The following is a 25,287-nucleotide window of genomic DNA, read 5'->3' on the forward strand; positions in this document are numbered from 1 at the left end:
AGGGCCACGGAAATAAATGGGTTTGGGTTTAGTTTTTCGACCCGTTTATTATACGGGTCGTGTTCTTGTTGGCAAATAGTTTCACGGATTGGCCTGCTAATCCGTTTATTTTGTTAGATTAAAAAAATAAAATATTTATTTATTAAATAAATGAGTAAATAAAAATTTTATCTAATGAAATAAACGGGTTGGTTGGTCAATCCATGAAACTATTTGCCAAGAACACGGCATGTATCATACTAAGCGACAAAGGAATTTGTTTGGAGAAAAATTGGAATTGTAGCCATGTCTCTTTTTCATTAATGTTTTTTTATTTTTTATTCGTATCTTGGATTTGGATGTGTTCATTTGTGTGTTTGCATGAAGGTTTTTACTTTTTATTTAGATGTGTTCATTTGTGTGTTTGAACGAATATTGTTAACTTTTTTATTTGGATATATGTATCAATTATTTTTCTAGATTTTGGATGTGTTTAGCAGTTTTTTTTTTCTGGAATTTTCTCTAATTAAATAAAAATGACCCACCAACCCGATTATATGACCCACTAACCTGTGAACCCAGAACCAATATAGTTAAACAGGTCAGATGGATTGTGTTTGGGTTTGGCATATCCAAGTTAGGGTTGGAACAATACCACATGATTATCTATATGGGTCGTGTTCAGGTTTATATAATTTGAACAATCACAATTGTTATTTAATATCTTATAATAATTAATTATAACCGAAAAGCTTGTGTAACATACATAGTATTTGAATAGATTTTTGCTATTAAAGATGTCCAATGTTATCTTCGCCTATTGATTACTATTCCTTGTTTCATTATATAATTATATCATATAATGGTTTTAATACACACAAAAATAACATAATCGTGTTTTCCCTAATATAAAATACAAAAAGTGGACATACGGATCTAACCAAACCTCTTTTGACCCATTAATTGCAAAATCAATATCACAACAAAAGAAGCGGAGGGGTGAACTTCAATTTGTGTATGAAAAACATATAATATAATATAAGCAACAAACTGAAATCTTCCAAAACATGATTAAAAGTATATAAAAACTATCATGAAGATCTACACCATTAACGATTAATGAAGTAACTACCCCTAAAAGGCTAGATAGAAATCATGAAGATCAATCCTGTTTGGTAGTAGAAAGTTTAGCTCGGTGCCTGAGTTCTGCTCTTTTCCACTTCACCATAAGTTGACATAAAGAAAACAGTGTGTTCACCTGCAAAAACAATAGGCAATAGGTAATCTTATAATACTAAAACTTTAACTATAAGATTAAAAAATAGTGAATTGTGCAATATTGACAATAATAAAATTAAGAACATTCAAAAGTAAATTACCAGAATAATCAATGAGAAAACAAGAAGAGGACCAGACCAGAGCACAGAGAGGAAGACTCCATGGCGATCAAAATAATTTTGACCAGCAAAGCTTTTCCAGTTATCACTCAAAACAGTGTTTAGTCTTTCAGCAAAGTACACACCAACCACTGCATCAAGATTGAAGGAAGGGTATTATAGACATTTCACCAGTTAACAGTTTCCTTAACCTATATATTTGTTTTGTTGCTCAAGGGATACCATAGTAAACTTACATGACAGAAGGAACAGGGACATCTGAAAGTTGATATTTTTCCTTGAAGTGAGGATTATTATAAGTGTCACAACGTGGAACACCATCAACCCCACTAACCATGGTTCCTGAGAGATACATATAGAACAGAAAGCAAGCAGCTTAAAGAACAACAAACACATCACAAGTACCAAATTGAAGTTTTTCTAGGTTAGGTTAGATTAGGTTGTGTTATATAAAACTTAGCTGGTAATTTAGTGTACTTTGTGGAAAGGTGTTACCTTACCTTCCAATCAATGGCATGAAAGAAGCCAATGAAGTTATCCATTGCTGGTTGCATTCCAATTCGAAGCTCAGATGAAAGTTTCTCAACAAGTTCTTGCATTTGATCCATGTGCCCATTCATAGCTGTCTTTAGCTCATCCATTTGATTTAGCTTTGTCTCAATTTACTGCACAAGAAGTTGACGGAAGTAGTAATTAACAAGACATCATGACTCATGACAATTAGATCTCATCATAAGTGACTTTATAACCAAAAACTGGTTTGTTTCAAATTCAATTTCAATTAGATCTCTATAAACGTTTTAGACAGAAGAAATAAACCTATTTACAACTTGAATTTGGAAAGTACAATAGAGGAAACTCTAAGCTAAAATGATGACGATTTGGGGGATCGGATGATGCAATTATAAACCAAAGGCCCATGAGACTGAGATCACCAGTCAAATTACGAGTTCAGACAGACAAATTTATACTATTACCTGACAAAGCCAAGTTTAGAAGAAAACATTCTCAAATCGGAAAAGAGAAGAAGAAATTACAGTGTAGTGATTGAAGACAGTGAGAGCGAGAGCCACGGCGAGGGCGACGGACTTGTTCCTCACGAAATCCCCGAAGTTATGATTCAGTTTGAGGTGGTGATTTGGTGAGATTTGAAGAGTAGATCTTGTTCTAGAGAATTAAAAAGGGTTTATCGCTTTATATCCCCAAATTGTACAATTTAACACTTTATTTGATGGGATAACGGGATAATGTCATAAAAAGCCTTAAGTTTGGCAGAAAATGTCGGTTTTACCCTTCGGCAGATTTTTTGTTCGTTTATACCGCAAACTTGTCATTTTTTTGTCGGTTTTGCCCTTTTTACCTGCAATAGCAGGTTTCCAGGTTACCATGAATTATTTTTTTGCGAAAAAACCCATAAGTTTACAAATATTTTGCAAAAAAACCCTTAAGATTATAAACATATAAATTATAAATATATATTCAAATTTTGATAAAACTAAATAGTTTTCTACTGAAACATATTTTTAGCTTTACGTACGGTAAATTTTATATTGGTTCGATATAAAGTTTTTATATTTAAATTTTAAAAAAGTTACCTAGTTTTATCAAAATTTGAATATATTTATTAATTAATACTTAAACTTTTCAAAGAAACATTAAAAAACGTCTGTTAGCTAATAATTAACTATGCTAAAACAGTTAAACATATGAATAATATGACATTAGTTAAATTCAATTAATTTTTTTAAAAGGAAAATAAAAATATTGTATATGTTTAAAAGGTTTGTATTTTAGAAATAATAAACTATCATATTTTTTATAAAAATAAATATATTTATATAATAAATTAGACAAATATATTTATATGTTTAAAATGTTTATGTTTATTTTTTATGTTTAAAATGTTTATAATATTTTTATAAAAAAATATATGATAATATTATTATGTATTTAAACATATAAAAAATATGATACATTATTATTTCTGAAATACAAACCTTTTAAACATATAAAATATTTTTGTTTACCTTTTAAAAAAATTAATTGAATGTAATTGATGTCATATTATTCATATGTTTAACTATTTTAGCATAATTAATTATTAACTATCAGACGTTTTTTTTATTTTGCTTTGAAAAGTTGAAGTATTAATTAAAAAATATATTCAAATTTTAATAAAACTAGGTAACTTTTTTAAAATTTATATATAAAAGGTTTATATCAAACCAATATAAAATTTACCGTATGTAAAGTTAAAAATATGTTTCAATTTTGGTTTCATAATATAAGTTCAATAAAACTTATATTAGTTTGATATAAACTTTTGACATTTAATTTTTAGAAAAACTACTTAGTTTTATCAAATTTTGAATATATATTTATATTTTATATGTTTATAATCATAAGGGTTTTTTTGCAAAATATTTGTAAACTTAAGGGTTTTTTCGCAAAAAATAAATCATGGTAACCTGGAAACCTGCTATTGCAGGTAAAAATGGCAAATCCGGCAAAAAAATGACAAGTTTGTGGTATAAACGAACAAAAAATCTGTCGAAGGGTAAAACCGACATTTTCTGCCAAACTTAAGGTTTTTTATGCCATTATCCCTTATTTGATTATATGGAAAATATTGATGATTAAGCAAAATTTAAAGGGTTAATTATAACAAAATTAATACATTGATATAAAATCTAAAAACATACTATATAATAAAATTATAATTTTATATAACATCCTTATGATCCTTATATAACATTTACATAGAATGATAAGAGATATAAGGTTATAATATTGAATAGTTGATAAGGATATATCATATAAAGGCTAGGTTATAACGTGGATGGACAATTATTCTATGAGAATTATTAAGAGAATAGATGGTTTGTTAATATAGATACGTTCAACCTTACACAACTATAGTCATTTTCATGCATTCTCACTAATTTTTATTCATTTTTGTTCTCACGCATCGTTTTTTACTCATTTTAATTCTTACAGAATACGACTCGATAAACATTCTGACAAAATGAGAATAATAAAAAAAAAATCTATAATAACCTTACAGACGATTTAATTAGTGAGAATATGTGATAATGACAATAGTTATGTAAGATTGAACGTATGCACATCACCAAACAACATATTTTTTTGTCATTCTCACAGAATAGTATTGTCCATACGTCAGCACAATAGATGTCAATCCACATTTGAACCTAGCTCTATCACATGAAACAATAAAATTATATGTAATTTTATTATATATGTTATTTTTTTAACAGCCAGATATCATTATAAAAACTAACAAGAAGCAAGGAAGTAGCTAGAATTGGATTTTTAAACCAATCAACTAAATTACCATTAATTTTTACATTTCGAAAAGTAAATCAATTATAAGAAAAATCTACTATATCATCAAAAATACAATTCTTAACCGGATTAGAGTCTCAAAAAATAATACCATTACGATATCTCCAAATCATCCATAAAGTCGTCTACATAATAGTCTCAAAAACCGTCTTTTTATTAATCGAGAGCGAAATTGTATCGATCCAAGAAAATAAATCTCGTAAAATATTTGCACCCGTTAGCATCAAATCCACCCATTTAAACACCATTTGCCAAAATAACACGTACTTCTTCACATAATAAAAAACATGATCTATTTTTCCATATGTTTATCATATAAATGGCAAAGCAACGAAGGAATATCCAAGTCTTTGATGCTAAGATATTACATGGTAGGTAATCTATCTACTAACAACATCCAAATAAAGATGTTTACTTTTATAGGGACAAAACGATTTCACCTAGTCGTATGTGTGTTATCCGGAAAATACTCAAAATCAATATGTTTTCTAACTTCATCACCGTGAACCCAATAGCACCATTCAACTCCCATTGTCGATCATCTTCTTCTGAGTTCGGTTGAAAAGACCGAATGAGTTATATTAAGCGGAACAAAATAGAAATATACAAATTAACCCAAAATTGCTAACATCAACGAGCAGTGTCAAACTGTTGATGCAAAGAAAAAGGCAAAGAACTTTTTTATCGTTTTATCAATTCTTTTATATATTTTGTAGGTCAAATTCCATAAAAACTATTATGATTTGATTTTTATTTTCTTGTTTAATGATTGGAAGAGTGTTTTTTTTTCTTGTTTAGCCATTAAGAGTTTGCATTTTTTATTTCTGAAAAAACTACTCATCAGTGGCGGAGTTTGAATTTTTGATTTAGGAGGGCCAAAAGTATTATATATATATAAAGATCGGAGAATATGAGGATCACAGCCCAAATTTTATATTTTTAGGCCTAATATATTTTAAATTTATACTTCTAACCAAAAAAACAAGGGAGACACAACCCCTTCTGTCCCTAAAAGAATCTCCTCCCCTGTTGCTCATAAATTTTGAATTCTATAAAAATTAGATTGTGTTGATTTTAACCATCCAAAAGATTTTTCTTATGATTTAACTATTATAGTTTGGTTTTTTCCTTTTCTAAACAGAACAACTCCAACCGGAAAAGTATTCTTCCAATCATTTTTGCAATTTGTTACCGAGAAAAACTTACTATGGTATTTTTGAAAAAAAAAAAAAAAAAAAAAAAAAACTCTCGGCGATTAAAACCAAGGTTGTAAAAATCGCTCGGCGGTCGACTGGCGATAAGCGATTAATCAGACTCGGCGGGGAATAATCGGCGATTAATCGGGGACTCTAAATTATTAATAAAATTATTTAAGAAATTAATCTTTCCTAAAAAATTAAGTATTTGAAAATTTTAAATTTTAAAATTTTGAATTTTTTAAAATTTTAGTATAATTTTTTAAATTTGAAAGCTTAAAAATTCAAAATTTTAAATTTTGGTGTAATATTTGAAAATTATTATTTTTTTTTTTTTTTGAATTTTTTAAGTATTTCCCGTCTATGACCGCCAAGGACCGCCAAGCCTGAGTTTGACCGATTTTGACCAATTTCCGCCAAGCACCCTAACCGTAATCGGTTTGAGGCCGCCAAGCGATTAATCGTCGATTAATCGGTCGCCAAGGGTGATTTCTGCAACACTGGTTAAAACAAGAAAAAATTATTTCGGTGGTTAATTTACAATAATTAGTTTGGTAGAGTCTGATGTTAAATTTATTTTGATTTATGATTTATGATTTTTTGGATTTAAAATGATCAATTTGGTCAATTATAAACTAAATAATATGCATGATATGTTTAGTCAATCCAACTATGAATAACAAGTACTACTTACACACGCCCTATTTCCGCATTTAAAATAAAGAAAATAATGTTTAGCAAGATGTATCCATCATATTATTAACAGACAAAAATGCATTATTATTATAATATTATTATTATTATTATAGAAGAGATCAGCAAGATGCTTGTCATGCTTCATCACATGTTTTCACAAAATGAAGATTTAACAATCTCTCAAAATTCTCTTTCTATTCAATAGATCACTACTTTTTTTTTAGTTTCTTTCAAGAATGACCAAATTCTAAGCTGATTTCTTCAACAAACTCAGCAGAACCCCAGCACTAAGAGTAGTGGCTACGCATCCTAGAGAAACCTCAGTTGATACATGATACCCTGCAAAAGACGTATTTGCCCTCATAAATGGAACCATAAGGAATTATCTTTGATTATGAGTGACCTAATCAATAAGACACTTACCAAAGAAATCTAGGATCATTTTGCATCCAATGAAGCCCAGAACTATGCCAATGGAGGGCTGATGATCATAGCAAACAATGGTAACATATTATTGGTTTGAAAAAAAAAATTATAAATTACCAAAAAAGAAATCTTGAAGCAAAATCAATACACCATTGACTCATTTCTAATGTTAATAATGGGCAAATATGTAAATTCAAACACAAAGATATAGAAGAAAATGTTGACCTAACATCAATTTATTTGTAATGTCAAACATGGATAAACAAGCAAATCCTAACATGAAAACCTTCCAAAATTCAAGGCATGACTCCCAAGTAGATAGATACTATACTACCAATTCATTCATAACAATGGACATGGGCAAATAGGTCATTTAACATGAAAACTTTTTAAACAAAAAAACTTACCTGTAGATACTCTAATTCTGCCATGCTTTCTGAAATCAGTGTATATAGAGATCTTAGACCTGCATCAGAAGCAAAAAATTCAGCCCAAATTTTTTTGTGTTTGACCAATTAGATAAAAGTCAACTGTGGCATCATACTTTACCTAAAATAGCAAAGAGATTAGATGAAAAAACAATGAAGGGATCTCTTGTCACACCAAAAACTGCAGGTATAGAGTCAACCTAGAAAAAAAAAATTACATAAAATAAGTGAACAGAAGTTTTAGAATTTTATAAAAATATGTTAATTTTTGAGTTGGGGAAATAAACTTACAGCAAATGCAATGTCACTGAGTTCAATTACTGCTACAGTTAGAAGCAAAGGTGTAGCCTGCCCAAAATGTTTGATGCCTGTTAGAAACCAACAATTCAAGATGACACTTTTTGAGTAAAAAAAAAAAGAATCAAGAAAAGATTCCCATTTAAAAAAAATTGCACGTGTTTTTAACCATATTAACAAACAAAAAAAAAAAACCATATCTTTTAACTTACTTTCCAAGCTCCATTCACAACTGTAAAAAACCTATTGCCATCATATTGAGCTGCCAAATCAGGAAAAAGAATGAATGAAATCAATACCAGATTTACCCTTGAAGAACAATGCAGAAAGTTAGCATCTTTCCAAATCAAAAAATTATAACTTCTGACAATTGAAAAGAAATTAATTATTACATGTTACAGGAATAATCTTTTGGCATGTCTTCACTATAAAATTTTCTGATAGATCCTCATCATCATCTTCACCAGTAAAAAACAGCTATAGAAAGAGATGGAAATGTTATGATCATTGTTTAAACTGGAAACTAGAATAAACTTTAGTAAATACTTTCTTTAATCATTTTTAATGTATTAACTATTTAATTATATAAGGAAAGAAACATTACCTTAAAGGATGAGTACAGAAGTATTGATGCCAGTAGCAAGTTAACAGCCTCAAACCTCTAAAATGTTTACATTAATAGTTTTAGTAACTTTTTATATTGATTTGTTGCAATTTTCATAAAAACAAACTGAGTATTTTTATTTATTTAATGTAAAAAATTACCTGAAGTGTTGCAGTTCCAAGAAGTATTAATGACAATCGAAAGATTACTGCACCAGAAATACCATATGAAAGCACTCGATTCTGTAATTACAACATGAACAAATATCAATAAATGATTATTTATTAAGTAATTTGACTTTGATTGATAAGAAAGTTTATTAACCTACCTGATAAGGAAGTGGAACTTTGAAGTATTTGAATATCAAAACAAACACGAAAAGATTATCCACTGATAAGCTTTGTTCAAGTAGGTACCTATGTGAATTTCAAAAAAAAAAAAAAAATAAAATAAAAATAAAAAAAAATAAAAAATCAAGAAATGATAATATAACTAAAATAATTGATATACTTTCATGAGCAAAAAAAGAAATTCAATCTCATACCCTGCAAAGAACTCTGATGCTTTTCCAACTCCATCTTTCAATCCCAGACCAACACCAAATGCTACAGCTGAGAACACCTAATACAATGAAAATACTATTTTGACCTTTAAACGAGGGTAATTAAAACTTCATGAATTTGAACTTATAGTGAGGTTATACTTACGCACAAGGCTACAGTTTTAACAGATGTCTTGTAATTTTCAACATCTTTGGTCTTTTCTTCTAGAACATCATCAATAATGAGATGGCCTTTAGATTTGGTGGTGTCATCGAATGGATTGGAGGAGGATGTCTCCCTCTCTGCCAGTAAGATCATGTTGTGCAACAAATAGTGAGTAATTTATGGTAAACCCATTCATTTCGCAAAGATCAATAGTATTATGATATGTATATGTGTATGTATGTGTAAGTGTAGACGTATATGTATATGTACGTAGGCATTTGTTTATTCTGAATTTCGCATTAGAAACATTAGATGTTTATTTTCTCACCTGAAGAAACAGATCCTTCTTCTTGTTCAACTCCTTTCGAGCGTACAATCGATAACTTCCGCGTCCAACGATTTCGACAAACACCTGCAATCAAATTTTGTTTTTCAGAGGAAAAAATTATCGTCTCTTACATCCATCACCCTCAACATTCAAATAGTAACGTTACCTGAACTGAACGAACGATTGGGGAAATGAGTGATTTGAAGATGAACCCATTTGGGATACCGAGTAGAAGTTGAAACTGGAGTAAATCTAAGCAATCCCACTCCCAAATCAAATTTAAGCGGGTGATGCATCCCATTTTGAATTATCGAAGCTAATTTCATGGCTCGAAATTCAATTCGTGTTATAATCAACGGAATACGGTTGCAGATGAATGTGAGACGCACAGGGGGTTTTGGGTTGTTGATATGAGACGGGTGTCCACCGTCGCTAGTGGTTATGATCCACCGAAAAATTGAAAAATATTCACTTTGCTCCCCTCGTTATTCTATCTAAACACATAGTTTAAAATACACCAATATTTGGTATATTATTTTTATTTGGAATATCAACACAATGACCACAACTTATCCATGATTTATATGATTTATTGGATATGATTAACATTTCAGGTAGTTACCAAATGATCATTTATTTCGGCCATTCCAAAACAATTAGATATATTAAATCCACATATTTTATTTACTAAAACTAAAGCCAATCATTTGTCTTTTAATATATGTACGTACTTAAATTCGAAGTGTAAAAAATCTGAAAAGTGGTCGCTTATCAAGAAGAATTTTGAAAAGTTAGTTTTTGTCTATGATGATTGTTTTAATTTTTCTAGTCCTAGACCTTGGTGCACATTCAAGAACTACAGATTGTGTAGGCAACAACGAGTTATGGTCTCGGTACATAAAAATCATAGTTGTAGACTTACGTTTTTAAGAGGAAGAAACATTATCACTTAACTCTATTGAGTAGGGTTTGATCCAATGGTTTAGGGTTTAGGGTTTAGGATGACTGTTATATTTCATCACATAGTGAAAGTATTAAAGTTTTGGTATTCATTTGTTTTATTATTTCTTATTTAAATGAAAAGTGTGTTTATTGAAGTATGATACATATTTAAATGAATAACATGATATGTTAGATTTCTTTGTAAGTAATTGGTAAACACCATTTACGATATTACAACAAAAAATTGCATTGGATGTGAAGATATATTAGTGACAATACTAACAAAATATTTTACATCATTATCATTAATTATTTGTATCCATGACTTGGAAGAAACTGAGTTGTCAAACCCACAAAAGTTGATATCATAGGTTAAATCCACACCATATCATTTGTAATCTGGTGTCATATACTACATAATGTCATTCATTTGCTGACATTGTCATCCACTACAGGTAGGAACTCTTAAAAACTGATTATATTAACTTATTCTCAATAAAATAATGGTGTATTGAGATAAAACTTACGAGTAAAGCTTTAAACCCATATGACCTTTTGAATTAACTTTTCATAATATCAAATCCATAATGTAAGAGGCATCGATATGTAATGTACATTCACTCTAACATGTCAAATTTTATTACTATATGTCACGTCTCATAAGTTCTTTAATAGTTTCAGACAAAAATGAGGAGTCCATAATAAAGTGTTGTGGAATTCTTGAACATTTTTTTAATGTAAATTTATTATAAATGATTAAAAGCAATACATTTTCTAAATAAGCTTGAAGTTAATTAATCTAAGAGCATCTTTGGATGTCTTTCTATTATCCCCTAACAAAGCCTATTCTCGTATTCTGTCATCTACATGTTATGTGGTTACGAGTATAGAACCATTGTCGTATGGTTCCTCCTCTCGTGTAAAGAAAGAGTTTCTATATCTTTTGAGACTCCGTTACAATCATCGTAATCGTAGGAGGGCTTGCCCTTGATCTTCTTAGAAAGTGAGGGATTTAATAGCGAAGCAGAAGCTATTTTTCACTCATATTCAAAAGCTAGATCGGTTGGCTACGAAGCAAAGATTTGTTCTTAGTTTCCTGGTATTACCTTCCGACCGAAAAAACCCTTTTTTATTTCAATCTCAGTGGTAGAGCAGTCGACTGGTAACTGACTAATCGAGCGTAGGTTCGAATCCTACTTGAACAGCTTCCATGGACTTTTTTGACTCTCTGCTTACTCCAGCCGTAACTAAACTCGTAGAATGGGATGTCATGCACTGACTCCTAATTGCGAGAAGAGAATTTCCCTTCCAAGTCATCGAAAAAGAGGAGGCCTAGCTATGAAAAGGCTCCACGGATGACTGGGGCTTAGGGAAAAAGAAAATGAAGATCGTCTTAACTCTATTAACTATGGTAAAATAGTTAGAATGTAAATGAAACACATGTTTCACTCTCGTTTTCTGTATTTGGACAAGAGGGGACCCACTGAGTTGATTGAGTTGTCCTCTCAAAAGAAGAGACTGACTAGAGATCTCTTTATCAAAATCTTTGGAACAAATGGTTGCCCCTTAAAAATGGGTGTTTTTTGTGGAAACTAAGACTAATTAAGAATGTCATTGCTATTGATAGCAGTTTTCTGTCACACCCCCAAACCAGAACGGCGGAAACGTTCGGGGGCGGAGGACATCATGTACAGTATCATAACAATGCACAATAGTAAAACAAGCAACAACATCATCCATTGCATTAATAATATAGTTTATACATGTGTGTTCTGAATGTATTTTTAAGACACCAAATATATATATATATATATATATATATATCAAAATAAAAGACGAGTCTTGAACATGCTCCGTCTTCTCAAAACCTGGTCCAGTGTACTTGTCTACTGGTGACCTGAGAATACAAGTTATTTTGAAAGAGTAGATCAGCATTTAAGCTGGTGAGTTCATAAGTATTTTTGTGTCAAATGATTTCATTAGTTTGATGAAAATGTTTGGAAGTGTTTTGATGTAAATGTTTGTAAGTGTTTTATTGTAAATGTTTGTATACTTCCTAGAAAATCCTATATTTTCTACTAAAATGGAAAGTAGTCTTCTACCAAGACCCGACTGTTTTGTATGTTTGTTCTTTTGTAAAAATGAATGTTTTCCCAAAGTTTATGACTATCTTTACTAGAAAATAGTTTGCATTACCTTTTATGTGAGAAAATCACTATATGAATGTAATGGGAAAATGAAGATGTACAGCAGTATTGTATAAAGTAAAAACTAAAGTACTAACTACCTTAAAACCAATTAGTTAAATTAAGGAAAAATGTGATGAGGTTATAACCATGCTTGATTGACTAGTATAAAACACGACGTTCTAAAGACATCGAAATGGTATGACATTTGTCACCCATAGACCTGCAGGTCCCACTGTAGCTAGCAGTAAGGTGTAGGATGGTCAATCACAAATAGATCTATACACAAACTCACGCTCTCCCTCCAGAAGACTTTGGTTACAAAACGTGACACAACAAGTATGTATGTTCCTTTCCTGTTCTTGTTATAGTTATAGTATGTTCCTTCTTGTTCTAGTTATAGTATGTTTGAACTGACTCATGTAAGTTTCACTGTTCTAGAAGTAGTAAGTAGTAATCCTCTAAACTATACCTATTATAGTTTACTAGTATGATTGTTTGACTGTTACTGATTTATAGAACAGACTCAATAGCAACTAAGTTAAGAATGAACCTTAAAAATGGGTTTAATATCCACATATGTATTTAATAAGTATAACTATGATTTAACCGACATTCGGACTAGTGATCCTACCCCGAGCCCACAACCAAACAAGGAACAAGATTCAAGGTATCTAGCAATAGTCCTAAGTCTGTTAAAGCATACTTATACGTAAATAGATAGACAAATATGATTTGATATAAAAGAAGTTTATAAAAGCTTTAAAAGAGTTTTAACAAGTGTTGAGTATAAGAAATCCTTTTGGATGTTGTTTTCACATGTAAATGGTTAACACAATTTCATTGTGTTCTACTTGTATTCCCCCCCCCCTAAAAGCATTTAAAAGTGTAGTTTTAGGGGTATGAACTCACCTGTAGCGAGTGATTCGAATGAAATATCGATATAGGATGCTAAGTATGCCAAGTGAAGTCTCGAGCACAAACGGATCCTATTAAGCATATAATAACACATATATGTATATAATTAGTGTATATAACAACTAACATGTAAAGGAAACAACCTTATGAACCAGGAAACACTCTCAATGGAGTGTTAGAATCACATATGATTGAATGAAGGGTGTTCACGGCCAAACAAGGAATGTTCACGGCCTTAGAATGGTTCACGGCCATAGAACACATGATGTGTTCACGACCCAACCTTGATCCTATGGAGGGTTCACGGCCATGGATGGAGGGTTCACGGGCAAACTTGCATCTAAGAAGGGTTCACGGCCCTATGAAGGGTTCACGGCCGTGAACTATTGAAGATTCATGCATATAAGTGTTTGTTTCATGGAGGAATCAAGTGTTTCTAATGGACAAGAAGAAGATGGATGAGATACTTACTTATTGGAAGCCTTTGGAGTGTTCACGGTTGAAGAAAGTTGAGAGAGAATGGGTGTTGTTCACGGCTAGAGTTGAAGAAGTGAAGTAAAAATGAGGCAACTCTATATGTATGAAGGATGTTCACGGCCCAAAGATGGATTCACGACCGTGAACTCCTTTTTTATGGTGTTTCCGACTCGATTGAAACTCAATGAATTCAAGCTAACACTTCCTAACATACAATCCTTGAGTGTACTAGGCTTAGAAACTCTCAAACATACCATTAACAGACTAAAAGATAACAAAAACAAGTCTGACTTTTGATTGAATTGATTGACTTTACAAGATAGAAATTTCGGGTTGTCACATTTTCCCAGGTTTGGAGTGAATTTTGTGTAACACTTGAATTTGGTATGTTCATATTTAATCCTTCTTATTTAAAGCATTGCAATTTTGTTCCTTTTAGCTAGTACGCGGGGCGTACTATAGAGTACGCTTGGCGTACTGGCTGGAGATTTATCGCGAGTATCGACCACGTACGCTGGCCAGGGGCAAACCCTAATTTTTAGGGTTTGTGCCCTATTTAAGCAACATTAACCCACCTCTAGGCATTTTAGACCAACCTCCACATCCTCAAACCCTAATTTCGTTCCTTAGCCTTTGTGTAGTGCTTTTGAGCTCCTGTGAAGCATTTTTGGGTGTGCTTGTGCATTTTGAAGAGGAAGGAGAAGATTGAAGACTCATCCTTTGAAGAGGAGCTTAAGGATCCAACTTTAGCACCTCCATTTCGTGGCTTTTGAGGTATAAAGTTCAAAGTTTGTCAACTCTATTCATAGATCTATTCCTTGGCTTGTTTTTGGCTATTTTGGTCCCTTTTGGTTGGTTCTTGTGAGCTAAGGTCGTTTATGGAGTTTAGCCTTTTAGATCTGTACATAGTAAGGGTTCCTTTAGCCTAAAGATGCAAACTTTATGGTGTTTGTGGACTCATGCATGTGTTAAGTCATTTGTTAAGCTCTTTTGAGCTCTAGGGCCCCATTAAGTCATGCATGCACGTAAAGTTGCCAACTTTACGTGATAAACCACTTTAAGGAAGTCGGATCTGAGTGTTGGGTTGAAGACTTAATCGGTTAAGAGCTGAATGATGGAAGTTGGTCAAGCTGGGGAGTACGTTGGGCGTACAAGCTAGTACGTTGCGCGTACAAGCCCCAAAGCGAGTACGCTAAGCATACAAGTTGAGTACACCCTGCATACTCATCAGTGGCTTTCAAAATTGTGGGCTTCTCGGTTTTGGGCCCATGTTGGAGCTCAATAGTCTTGGACCTGATTGGGCCATCATAATTCTATTTTGGGCTGATGCTATTTTACTGGACTCTTTTGGTTGAAGGCCCATGAAGGGATTTGGGCCCAAATTTCCAAATTGGGCCATATTTGGGCTTTGGGTGATTATTTTGGAATTTGGGCTTTTTGGACAGTTGGATTGGGCCTTGGCCTTGGGCCAAGTAAGGGAAAGGGTAAAAAGGTCTTTTACCCTAGTTTGGACTCTTAGTGTGATCGGGATCCAATTATTAATTGGATGTTATTTTGTGATTATAGCGTGGGGATTTTAGCGGGCCAACAGTCAGAGATTTATCTGTGAGATTCAGCCGTCTGAGGTGAGTTTCCTCACTGTGTTAAGCGGGTCGAAGGCACCAATGCGGACCCATGATTATTATGATAGGATGCTAGATGTCTGCATGAATCTTGCATGTGTTGTGTGCTAGTATGTATACCGAGCGAGGCTCGATGCCGGGCGAGGCCCGATGACTGTATTGTATGCTATTGCCTTTGTGATTATCACATGTGTTAGCATGATTATATGTTTATATGTTTATTATGTACCGAGCGGGTCCCGATTTCAGGCGGGGCCTAATCAGTGACAGATCTGCAATCCAAGCGGGGCTCGATGTTGGGCGGGGCCCGAGGCCGAGTGGGACTCGATGCCGAGTGAGGCCTGATGTGGGGCGGGGGCCCAATACGTGTTTATTACGTATGGTAAGTGGTAATTTGGGGAACTCACTAAGCTTTGGGCTTACGGTTTTCAGTTTATGTTTCAGGTACTCTGGGATTGAAAGGGAAGAGCCCGGTATGATTGCATAGCACACACCATATTTTTCCGCATTTTGAGATTTACTCTGATATGATATGATGTAGTGACATACTTTGGTCTTTTTGGGTTGTATGGCAATGTTTGGATTACTGTTTTTATAAAATTGAAAAATGAAAATTTTCGGTCTTATTTTTGGGACGTTACATTTTGCCTCCAAATGTGTTTGTTGTTCTTCTCCTGGAGGGTCGAGAGAGGCTTATTGCACGATCCACCCAACCGATAATAAATGTTGCATAAGATAAGAGAGTGGGAGGGTGGCCCCGGCCCATCTGGAGGTGCACACCCATTTATGAACATATACGAAGGGCTAAAGAGAGATGTCCATGGAGACTACCAAATCCAATGACTTTGATTTGTTTGTACCATTTTGTCATCAATCACTATTGTGTCGTCGGTTGGCGAGTCACCCAAAAAAAGCATCGAGAAAGGTCAAGCATATATGTTTTATGAAATGATCAGCGGTTTCATTTATGTTATGCCTTACATCGTGTTCCCTTGTGTTTATTGAGCTTTCAACGCTAATGAAGATTTTGTTATGACTTATTATTATTATTATTATTTTTAATAAACACTCATCCCTATTCGAGTACATAACTTATTTGATTTTTTTAGTGACCAATCAATATATATTGAATGGTCAATATACTATGTTGATTTGAACATCTAACCCATTTCTTTTTAATTATATGTCATACTACCCTTTTAATTATATTAAAGTTTTGAATATTTTTTATTTTCTAATGTTTAGTTATTCTATTAAATACCCATATATGGCAATTATTATATATTAAAAATCATATAAAGTTGAATACAAACCATAGCAAACACATTAATACTTGTAGTAAATTTTAATACATATGAAGGAGTTTTATAAAATATTTTAGATAGTTGGGAAAAATTAGTTAAATTTATAAATAAATAAGGGGGGGGGGGTTATATATTAGGTTAACTATTGAAGCTGCTATTTAATTTTGGGTTAAAGCTAAAGGGATGATGACGTGATATTTATTTTGAGTTATAGTATAGGTAAACCATTGAAAATGCTCTAAATATATGATATAATTTTAATATATGATTTTTTTGTGTATTTAAAGATAATAAATAATATTTAATGTTTCTCTTAATTGCTAGAAATTTGATCAAAAGTAAAAATCTGGAATCCCCTGAAGGAAATGTAAACTAACATCAGAAGTGCACATTGTTAGGAAAGTGACAAAGGGTCAAATCACAACTAAAATAAAGTGTTTTTCATAGGAACACATTCCTCCCATATTCTTGAGAAACAGGTGTTTCGAAGAAATTCCAAGGAAAATGTCTCATATGAAGCTAATTCTGATCGACTTCCAAGGAACCTTATGCATTTTCAAGGAGCTTCTTTTGTCGGAAGTCACCACACTTTTCCCATACACCCATCTTGTAGGGAGTTTCGGGGAATTATATCTTTGAGGAATTTCTTAGGAATTTTTTTTCCCATAAATTTCCTAGGACCATACTTTGTTGACAGTTTTTGGACATAAGGTTCCTATACATGTTTAATAATAACCGCTCAAAATAAGTTTAGATTTAAATTTGTAAACTATCTTCGATTTGGAATGGATTGTGTGAAGCACATTCGAACCCACAACAATTTTTATTGTTGTTAGTTATCATATATAACTAGACACTAGTATATGAAACTAGGTTATAACCAGTGGACCACGGTTAGGAAATTAAAATAATGTTAATACTTCACAGGCATAATCATTAATCAATTATTTTCAAACATTTATTAATTTACAGATTATTTGTTTGCAAGTTATAATGGTCGATTCAAATTAATATGTAAAATGTTTTCAACTATTTTTCAATATTTTCTATCATTAAATTCCATAACCACATATGCATTTCTTATTATTAACATATTAGTAGATTGAGAGTAGATTAAGGGGTTGTTTGATATTCATGCTAACCCAGTCAGAAAGGGTGACTCGGTCCTCAATCAGAAGTTGTTGTGTTTGATTTGGGTGTTTTATCGTCAGACTCGGTCCAAAGAAAGGAATCGGTCCAAAGAAATCTGAGGATTCGGTCCTCATCTCAAAACCTTCGGTCCGAGTTTTGGCCTTCAGTTGGCCCCAAATGACACGCCTTGCCCTCGTCTCCTTTAATCGATCATACACTCTCTTTCATCTTTCTTCGTTCTTGGTTCGGAAGGGAAGTCAATTTCAGATATCTTAAATCAGTTTTGGATTTAAAGATCGATTTGAAGATCGAATTTTGGTATCTTATATCAGTTTTTAGTTTTGGCCTCAATAGAAAACCAAGAACGAAGAAGAAGATCGATATGGTTAATGTTGAAACTTAAATCAAGTTTGGATTTGAAAGTCAATGAGTTAAGGTTTTGCAGGTGAGTCCGAATTTTAAGAAATCATGATTGAATTGATGTTTGTTCCTGGTTATGTCGATTGGATTAAAATACCTTATTCATGATCCCTTTTATTCATTGCATCGGTGTTTGTTGATTGTGTTTATTATAAATCATTTGAGTGGGTTTCATCTAAAGCACATGATGGAAAATCAATTACTTCATCAGAATTTATGGTCTATTCGCAGGTTTTTGTTTGCTTTTGGATCATTTATTGTGCTTATTATAAGAGTTGTGATTGTGTTTTTATGCAACAATGATTCATAGGCAATTAGTCATCCTGTTTCACACCATGTTTTATTGGGACTATGTGAAATCTAGTTCATCAACAAGCTTTGAAGAACAACCTGCAGCTCTATGGAGTAAGAGAAAATAATGAAAGACAAAAGCTTAGGACTTTAAATGCAGTTTGAGGGTGTTATGTATATGTGTGTGTGTTTTATTTTCTTATGTATCAAAATCGTAGCTTTAGGGTGAATTTGATTAGTAAAGATGGTGTTGTATGATGAACTGATCCTTATTCCTTGAACTACATGTTTTTGTAATTTACATCATTTTGATAGTTTTAATGTTTTTTTTTAAATGTAATATTATAAATAAAATGGTAAAAATGTTATTTGAGGGTAATATGGTCATTGTGTGTATTCAGTCGAATGTAAAATCAAATAACAAGTTTCAGTCAGAAGTTAATTCGGTCAGAAGTTCTAACCCAGTTAGCTTCTAACCCAATCAGTTTTAAGTTAGTTAGCAACTATCAAATGACCCCTAAGAGTACAAAGACATTTGCTCCATTTTTCTTTACAACTAAACCTTTCCTTTTATGTATTTGAAATGTTGACAATAGAACATATCAAATTAATATACTATTACATAAATAGGTCGAACTCAAATGCATGCAAAGACTTTCTATAAAGTTGTTTATAAATGGAATTGAAATCAAATGGGCTCAATTCTCATGTAACATTCACTTTGGGCCGGGTCAGGTCCAAGCCCAACATTCCATGCCTTACCTCAGAATTTTTTAGTCGCCGGTAACCCTACGCCCCCTTTCATCGAGACACTTGAACTAGGGTTCGTCAATGAGGAATTAAGAAAAACGACCACAACTGTAATATCATCGTGAAAATGTCTCCTCACCCCTCTTTCGATCTTCTTCAGGTCCAAATATCTCACTTCTCTTTTCTTCGCTGCTGCTTGAAGCGCCGCCTTCACTAACCTTCTTGCGATTCCCTGCAACAAAACAGAAAGTAAAGATGCTTAATCCAATAGAACAACTTAACAGTGAAAATGATGTTCTTATTCGATTCAGTTCCTCAGGTATGCAGGCGTTTTCTCTGGGAAATAGATTATGAACTTACGTTACGTGGGTAAGTGTGGACAATATCGACGGCTTCTTCATTGCTGAGCTGCTCCCATAGACCATCGGATGCGAATATGAGAAATTCGTCATTTGGATCAACTTTTTGTATGGAGATTGTTGGCTCAGGACTAAGAATTTGCTTTGAAAACGATTGTGGAATCCTAAACTTTGGCAAAAGTGGGGCTCGATTGAACTCCGGATTCTTCAGATACGCATCGCCTATCGATCTCGAAACCTGAGAGAAAATTCATCAACATAATCAAATCGTATTTGTTTCAAATGAATTTAACTTCTTGATGCTCATTTGGGAAAATAGAAAGGGAAAAATAAATGGGACAAAATTTGTATAAAGTTAAACCTAATTGAGAAACCCTAAATTCCTTAAAAGATTAAGTGATCTTTCTACATTAAGTCTAAAAAGATGCTAAATGAAACAACTACATACATATATGATATATCTGAATGAATTAAGACAAGTCTTATACCTGTATGAGTCCTTTAACACGCCAAACGTTATGTTTCATAACCACAATTTTTGGATCATCGGGATGTAAAGAACGAAGCTCATCTCTAACGCACTCATGGTTCACATTATGTTCTTGAGATAATTGAATAGCAGAGACGCCACCACTATCCTTATCTACTCTCCCCAAAACCACACGTGAATCCCCCGCATTCGCAGTGTAAATGACCCCATCAACAATAACTCCAACCAAACAACATGTGCCCACACACGCAAATTGCGGGCACGTGCGCCATTGATCTCTAACAAGAGATATAAATTGGTGCTCAGTTGATAAGAATGCCTTTCTAATGGCATCCCCCGACATTTCTTCATCTTCGGATACAAACTCTGAAATCAAAATCAGATAATCAGATAAATAAATAATTAATTCATTATAGCTAGGGGATGCGTAGGTAATTAATTTTATATTGATCTAAACGGTAGTTTTTTCTTAGAGTAACTTCTTGTAAGTTTACCTTTCGTGGGCTAAAAGCAAGAAATAGCAACGTACTTTCATTTATTTTTGCATTGTAGTTTTTTTTATGAATGGAACTTTTATCTATACATATCTATCTCTAAGAAAATATCTAAAATAGATTTAGAAATCTAAATAGATAAATAACATAACTAACTGAAATCACACAAACAAATAACTTCTATTTGACTCTACTTTCGTTTCTTCATGTTACAATATTGTACTTCCAAATTTTTTTAATTACTTATTATGACATTGTACTTTGAAAGAACTACCCTATTATAACATTGTATTTTAAAACTTCTTTTATTAGGAGATTATACTTAGAAATATCTACAAATTATAGCAAGTGGGAATTGCTTTGTAATTTCGAAACTTTTTTCCTATTTTGTCATTGTACTTTGAAAGATTTGTCCAATCATAGCATTGTATTTTTTCTTTTTTTGATTATCACGGAGTTGTACTTAAAAATTGTTTGTATTTTGATGACATTGCTATAATTCGATAGATTTTTCAAAATACAATGTTATAATATGAAATAATGAAAATATGGATGCTAGAATAAACAAACCAACGTAAATATATTGCTATTTTATGCACGTAAACCTTCTTTTTAGACTAACTAGTCATAAAATCATAACCATAGTCATAAAATCATGACCATAGTCAATTAAACACGCAAACAAAAGAAAAACATTCAGGGGTACACAAAAAGATAAAAGAAAAAATTGACACACATTAGCTCATATCAAATCATTCTTGAATCAAATAAAAAGGGTTCAATATAAGAATTGGCAACTTACTCTTGAGATTGGAGAACATATTTTCGTTGACAAACCGTGATGCTTCTGGTCCACCATGTCCATCATAGACCCCAATAAACGTCCCGTATAGCCCTAAATTCATCGAATCCAACGGTCCTGATTCGATCTGGCTTTGATCCTCCATCAAACTGTTAGCTTGAACCACAGCCATTGAAAACTCTCCATTAACATGAGCCCCCAAATCTTTATACCACAACAACCCATCTGTTCTTCCACTTTGTGCACCCCCAACACATGGTCTCCAAAAAGGTTTCATCATATCTAAATAGCTATAACTATTACCCCACATGAAACTTTAGCATAAATATTACTTATATGTTTTCACCAATCAGATTAATCCAAATACATTATCGAAATTTCTATCATCCAAAACAACCAGCAAACAATATGTTTATCGAATTATGATCAAGACTCAAACGTAAAGTCAATCTAAGCTCCAGTTTTTGCTTATGTTCTAATCCAACGACCAAGATTCTTGAATTTATAAAAGACCCACAAGAGATAAAAGGACTAGACACCATTAATGTCAAGAAATGCAAAAGGGGGCAAAATGGGTATGGGTCAAAATTGCCTAAAAACGAATCTAGTGTGACTCAAAGGACAAGAAAACAACTGTCTTTAATGGAGTTCAGAGAATATGGAGATGTGTTCTTCAAGTACATACCCTATACCTCTTATTTATTTGTCCCTTTTCAAGAACATCCTTAGCTGTAAAACCCATAAGATTTTGATTTTTTGACAGAGTATGTTCATGGATCAGATGAAGAAGGCAGGGTTTTTGGCGTTTTTTGGCAGACAATCTTTGTAAATTTGAGATCTCGGAGATGATGGGCTGATGAGGTTTTTAAAGAAAGGAGAAAAACTCTAGAAATTGTTAGCAATAAGGGTTTATTTTTCTTCCCCAATTGAACTGAATTTGACCTTCTGATTTCTTTTACCTCTCCTTTTTATTTGGATTTGTTTTGTGGGTGGATGGTTGAATATTAGAATTTTATGACTTTGTTCGAATAGTAATCCACGTTTTTAGCCTTTTTTGGCTGAATGTTTCGTTACATGTATGTGGACCACTCCTTTACTTTAAGGGTAGTTTGGTAAAAGCCATGATTTGATCAAATATTTTTGTAAGTTGTATTCTAATTTTATAATTGTTAAATATATTTTCAATTTCCATTTGAAGAAAAAAGAAAACAAAAATAACACATTAAAATGATGATAAAGATGAAGATATGCTGGATTTTAGATTATTCATAAGCCATTAACATTGGTTTAATTTCACTCATCTTCTAATTAGGTCATCTATATCCGTTTAATTCTACTCATCTTTTAATTATATCATCCATTTGGGTTTATTTCCACCCTTATGTAATATCAGTTTTTACAATTATCATTAGGAATATATGTAGAAAAACATAATTAATTATACATATATATACTACAGAAAAACCATTATATTATTTTTATGTTAGAGAAAAACCCTTATATTATTACTTACGTTTCAAATAGAACCAAATTGTAAATATTTAAGAGAAATGATCAGCTAAAATATATGATGTAACATACATATTCCTTATATTTCCTTGATTGTATGCAAAAACATGTTAAAACATACATTTATTTCGATTACTTTTGCTCGATTGTGTTCTCCATATTGAATTATATGATTGATTTTTCCTTCCTTAACTAATCGTTTTTATCATAATTAACATCAATGTCATATTAAAAACAAAAATGTAAGCAACATCGTATTTGTAATCGTCAATTTCTCTTAAAAACTCGTATTTTGGTATTTTTCGTATGATAACTATTAATATAATGGTTTTTTAAACATAAAAATAATATAAAGGTTTTTCTGCATATATATATATATATATATATATATATATATATATATATATATATTCGTTGTGTTTTTCAACATGTATCATTTATCATCAACATTAGTGCAATACCGACCTTTTCAAAGATGATCATCCATAAGGGAGGAAGGAGTCATTCCCTCCCAACCCACTGAACTCGCTGTCACATCACTTTTTCTCTTTCATTTTTCTTCATCTTTCCCACCCCACAACACACGGAATCCCTATATTTTTGAAACCACTCAACCCATTCAATTAAAAAAAATACAAAACAATCAAGGTAAAATCTTAATTAGCAATAGAGTTACCGCCGGTACCACTTCCGTTTCAGCGGGTTGTTTAATTGGTTTCACTAACCCACTTCATCATTTCTCTCTACTTTCTCTATATCATTTTCTCTTGTATCATGTGTTTTAAAATTTGTACCTTAATTGAGTTGTATTTTTTTTAATTGAGTGGGTTGAGAAAGTGTAACGCCCCGATTCTCAGGTATTGATTTAAATAAGAATTTCTTTGATTTCAAGGTCTACTCGACGAGTTGGTCGCCCTACTCGTTGAGTAGCAATGGGTTGGTCCACGTATTTTAGTGACCTACTCGCTGAGTCCAAGAAGGGACTCGACGAGTAAGAGTTGGCATATGAAACCCTAAATCTTGGGGTTTTGCACCCTATTTAAAGAATCATAAGCCTCCTTCAGCCTCTTTACAGTCTCTTGAGAGTCCAGAAAACCCTAATTTGTGTGGTGCTTCATTCTTGTGTGTTTTAAGCTTTGGAAAGTGGATCTTTGTAAGAAGAGCTTGGAGGGCAAGAGGCTAGGAGAAAGGAACGTGTGGGGATCTGATATCTACCTCAGTTAGCATCTTTTGGAAGGTATCAAGTTGTAACCTTGACCTCTTTTCATTCTAGATCTATTTTGGGTGGATTTTAGGGCTTTTATAACTAATTAGGAAGCCTTTCTTATGTTTGAGCTAAGATCTGAGGTTGCAACCTCAGATCTGAACTCTCTTGGGTCTCTAAGTCTATAAAGTTTCCAGATTTTGCAAGAATGAGACTCTCCTAAGGTGTAAAGCTCCATTAGAAGCTTAGATTGGTCATTTAGAGTCTCTAGGGCCTTGCATGCACGTAAAGTTTGCAACTTTACGTGATAAACATGCCTTAGAAGCTTGGATCTGCAATATGGAGCCGCTGCATGTCTTAAAAAGTACCTGTATGGATGAAGGTCTGAAGAGACTTGGCGAGTTGCATAGTCAACTCGATGAGCCACATGAAGATGGTCCTGTACTCGACGAGTTGGATGAACAACTCAGCGAGTCCGATGAAGATTGTCTTGGACTCGGCGAGTTAGTCGAATGACTCGGCGAGTCGGCCAGGGTTTTCCCAACCTTTGGACACGTATGAACGCGACGAGTTGTAAGGGGAAAACTCAGCGAGGTAGCCACGGAGTTATGGCCACTGACACTAGGAACTCGGCGAGTCACTCAAGTGACTCGGCGAGTTGGCGAGTCATGACAGGAACTCGGCGAATAGCCAAGGGTACTCGACGAGTTGAGGTTAACATGGACTGTTGACCTTGATAATTGGCTTTGACCTTGACCAAGGGTTGACCGGTTGACTTCTGAGGGTAGTTTGAATATTGATAGCAAAAGACATTGGTGAATATAGGTGTTGGAGTTAGAGCTACTTTTGGAAGAGTTTGGCACTACCTTCCGAGCTACTTGCGAGGTGAGTTATCCTCACTATATCAACAGGGTCTAAGGCACCAAGGTCGGCCCTTTTTTTATATTTGTATCTGGATTATGGT

The 25,287-nt window shown here is 32.9% G+C and overlaps 3 protein-coding genes across 4 annotated transcripts; all 3 read right to left on the minus strand.

Moving 5' to 3' along the window:
- Nucleotides 1-916: 916 nt before the first annotated feature.
- LOC145153480 (Tmem18) lies at nucleotides 917-2,567 on the minus strand. The gene is made up of 5 exons (XM_079075474.1): nucleotides 2,414-2,567; nucleotides 1,877-2,041; nucleotides 1,613-1,718; nucleotides 1,359-1,507; nucleotides 917-1,237 (listed from the first exon to the last, which is right to left on the minus strand). Exons 2-5 carry the CDS (start codon nucleotides 2,015-2,017, stop codon nucleotides 1,142-1,144), a joined length of 492 nt encoding a protein of 163 aa, XP_078931600.1. The 5' UTR covers nucleotides 2,018-2,041; nucleotides 2,414-2,567; the 3' UTR covers nucleotides 917-1,141.
- Nucleotides 2,568-6,715: 4,148 nt separating this feature from the next.
- On the minus strand, nucleotides 6,716-9,924 carry PDE149 (integral membrane TerC family protein). Its single transcript, XM_079075475.1, has 14 exons — nucleotides 9,591-9,924; nucleotides 9,425-9,508; nucleotides 9,097-9,233; nucleotides 8,934-9,010; nucleotides 8,718-8,805; nucleotides 8,551-8,631; nucleotides 8,390-8,446; nucleotides 8,178-8,262; nucleotides 7,998-8,047; nucleotides 7,780-7,836; nucleotides 7,610-7,688; nucleotides 7,468-7,526; nucleotides 7,058-7,115; nucleotides 6,716-6,973 (listed from the first exon to the last, which is right to left on the minus strand). The coding sequence occupies exons 1-14, from the start codon at nucleotides 9,748-9,750 to the stop codon at nucleotides 6,882-6,884; spliced, it is 1,164 nt and encodes a 387-aa protein (XP_078931601.1). The 5' UTR covers nucleotides 9,751-9,924; the 3' UTR covers nucleotides 6,716-6,881.
- Nucleotides 9,925-19,258: 9,334 nt separating this feature from the next.
- Nucleotides 19,259-22,593, minus strand: LOC145153514 (putative protein phosphatase 2C 38). Of its 2 annotated transcripts, XM_079075477.1 has the most exons (5): nucleotides 22,292-22,593; nucleotides 21,611-21,892; nucleotides 20,313-20,680; nucleotides 19,826-20,062; nucleotides 19,259-19,697 (listed from the first exon to the last, which is right to left on the minus strand). In XM_079075477.1, the coding sequence occupies exons 1-5, from the start codon at nucleotides 22,350-22,352 to the stop codon at nucleotides 19,479-19,481; spliced, it is 1,167 nt and encodes a 388-aa protein (XP_078931603.1). In that variant the 5' UTR covers nucleotides 22,353-22,593; the 3' UTR covers nucleotides 19,259-19,478. The 2 variants fall into 2 exon arrangements, with proteins under 2 accessions (XP_078931603.1, XP_078931602.1); XM_079075476.1 differs by lacking the exon at nucleotides 22,292-22,593 and having other exon boundaries at nucleotides 21,611-22,288.
- Between the last annotated feature and the right edge of the window lie 2,694 nt (nucleotides 22,594-25,287).

The sequence above is a fragment of the Lactuca virosa genome, chromosome 1 (assembly GCF_052849685.1).
Source record: "Lactuca virosa cultivar CGN04683 chromosome 1, Lactuca_virosa_CGN04683_v6, whole genome shotgun sequence".
NCBI lineage: Eukaryota > Viridiplantae > Streptophyta > Magnoliopsida > Asterales > Asteraceae > Lactuca > Lactuca virosa.

Coding starts and splice junctions, on each gene's coding strand:
- PDE149 (XM_079075475.1), bottom strand. CDS start 9,750: ATGAAATTAGCTTCGATAATTCAAAATGGGATGCATCACCCGCTTAAA. Junction 9,509..9,590: donor CAATCGTTCGTTCAGTTCAG/GTAACGTTACTA, acceptor ATTTGATTGCAG/GTGTTTGTCGAAATCGTTGG. Junction 7,689..7,779: donor TCAGTGACATTGCATTTGCT/GTAAGTTTATTT, acceptor TTTTTTTTCTAG/GTTGACTCTATACCTGCAGT.
- LOC145153480 (XM_079075474.1), bottom strand. CDS start 2,017: ATGGATGAGCTAAAGACAGCTATGAATGGGCACATGGATCAAATGCAA. Junction 1,508..1,612: donor GTCCCTGTTCCTTCTGTCAT/GTAAGTTTACTA, acceptor ATCTTGATGCAG/TGGTTGGTGTGTACTTTGCT. Junction 1,238..1,358: donor TTTTCTCATTGATTATTCTG/GTAATTTACTTT, acceptor TTGTTTTTGCAG/GTGAACACACTGTTTTCTTT.
- LOC145153514 (XM_079075477.1), bottom strand. CDS start 22,352: ATGGGTTTTACAGCTAAGGATGTTCTTGAAAAGGGACAAATAAATAAG. Junction 21,893..22,291: donor AAATAAGAGGTATAGGGTAT/GTACTTGAAGAA, acceptor ATAGCTATTTAG/ATATGATGAAACCTTTTTGG. Junction 20,063..20,312: donor GTGTTAAAGGACTCATACAG/GTATAAGACTTG, acceptor ATTTTCTCTCAG/GTTTCGAGATCGATAGGCGA.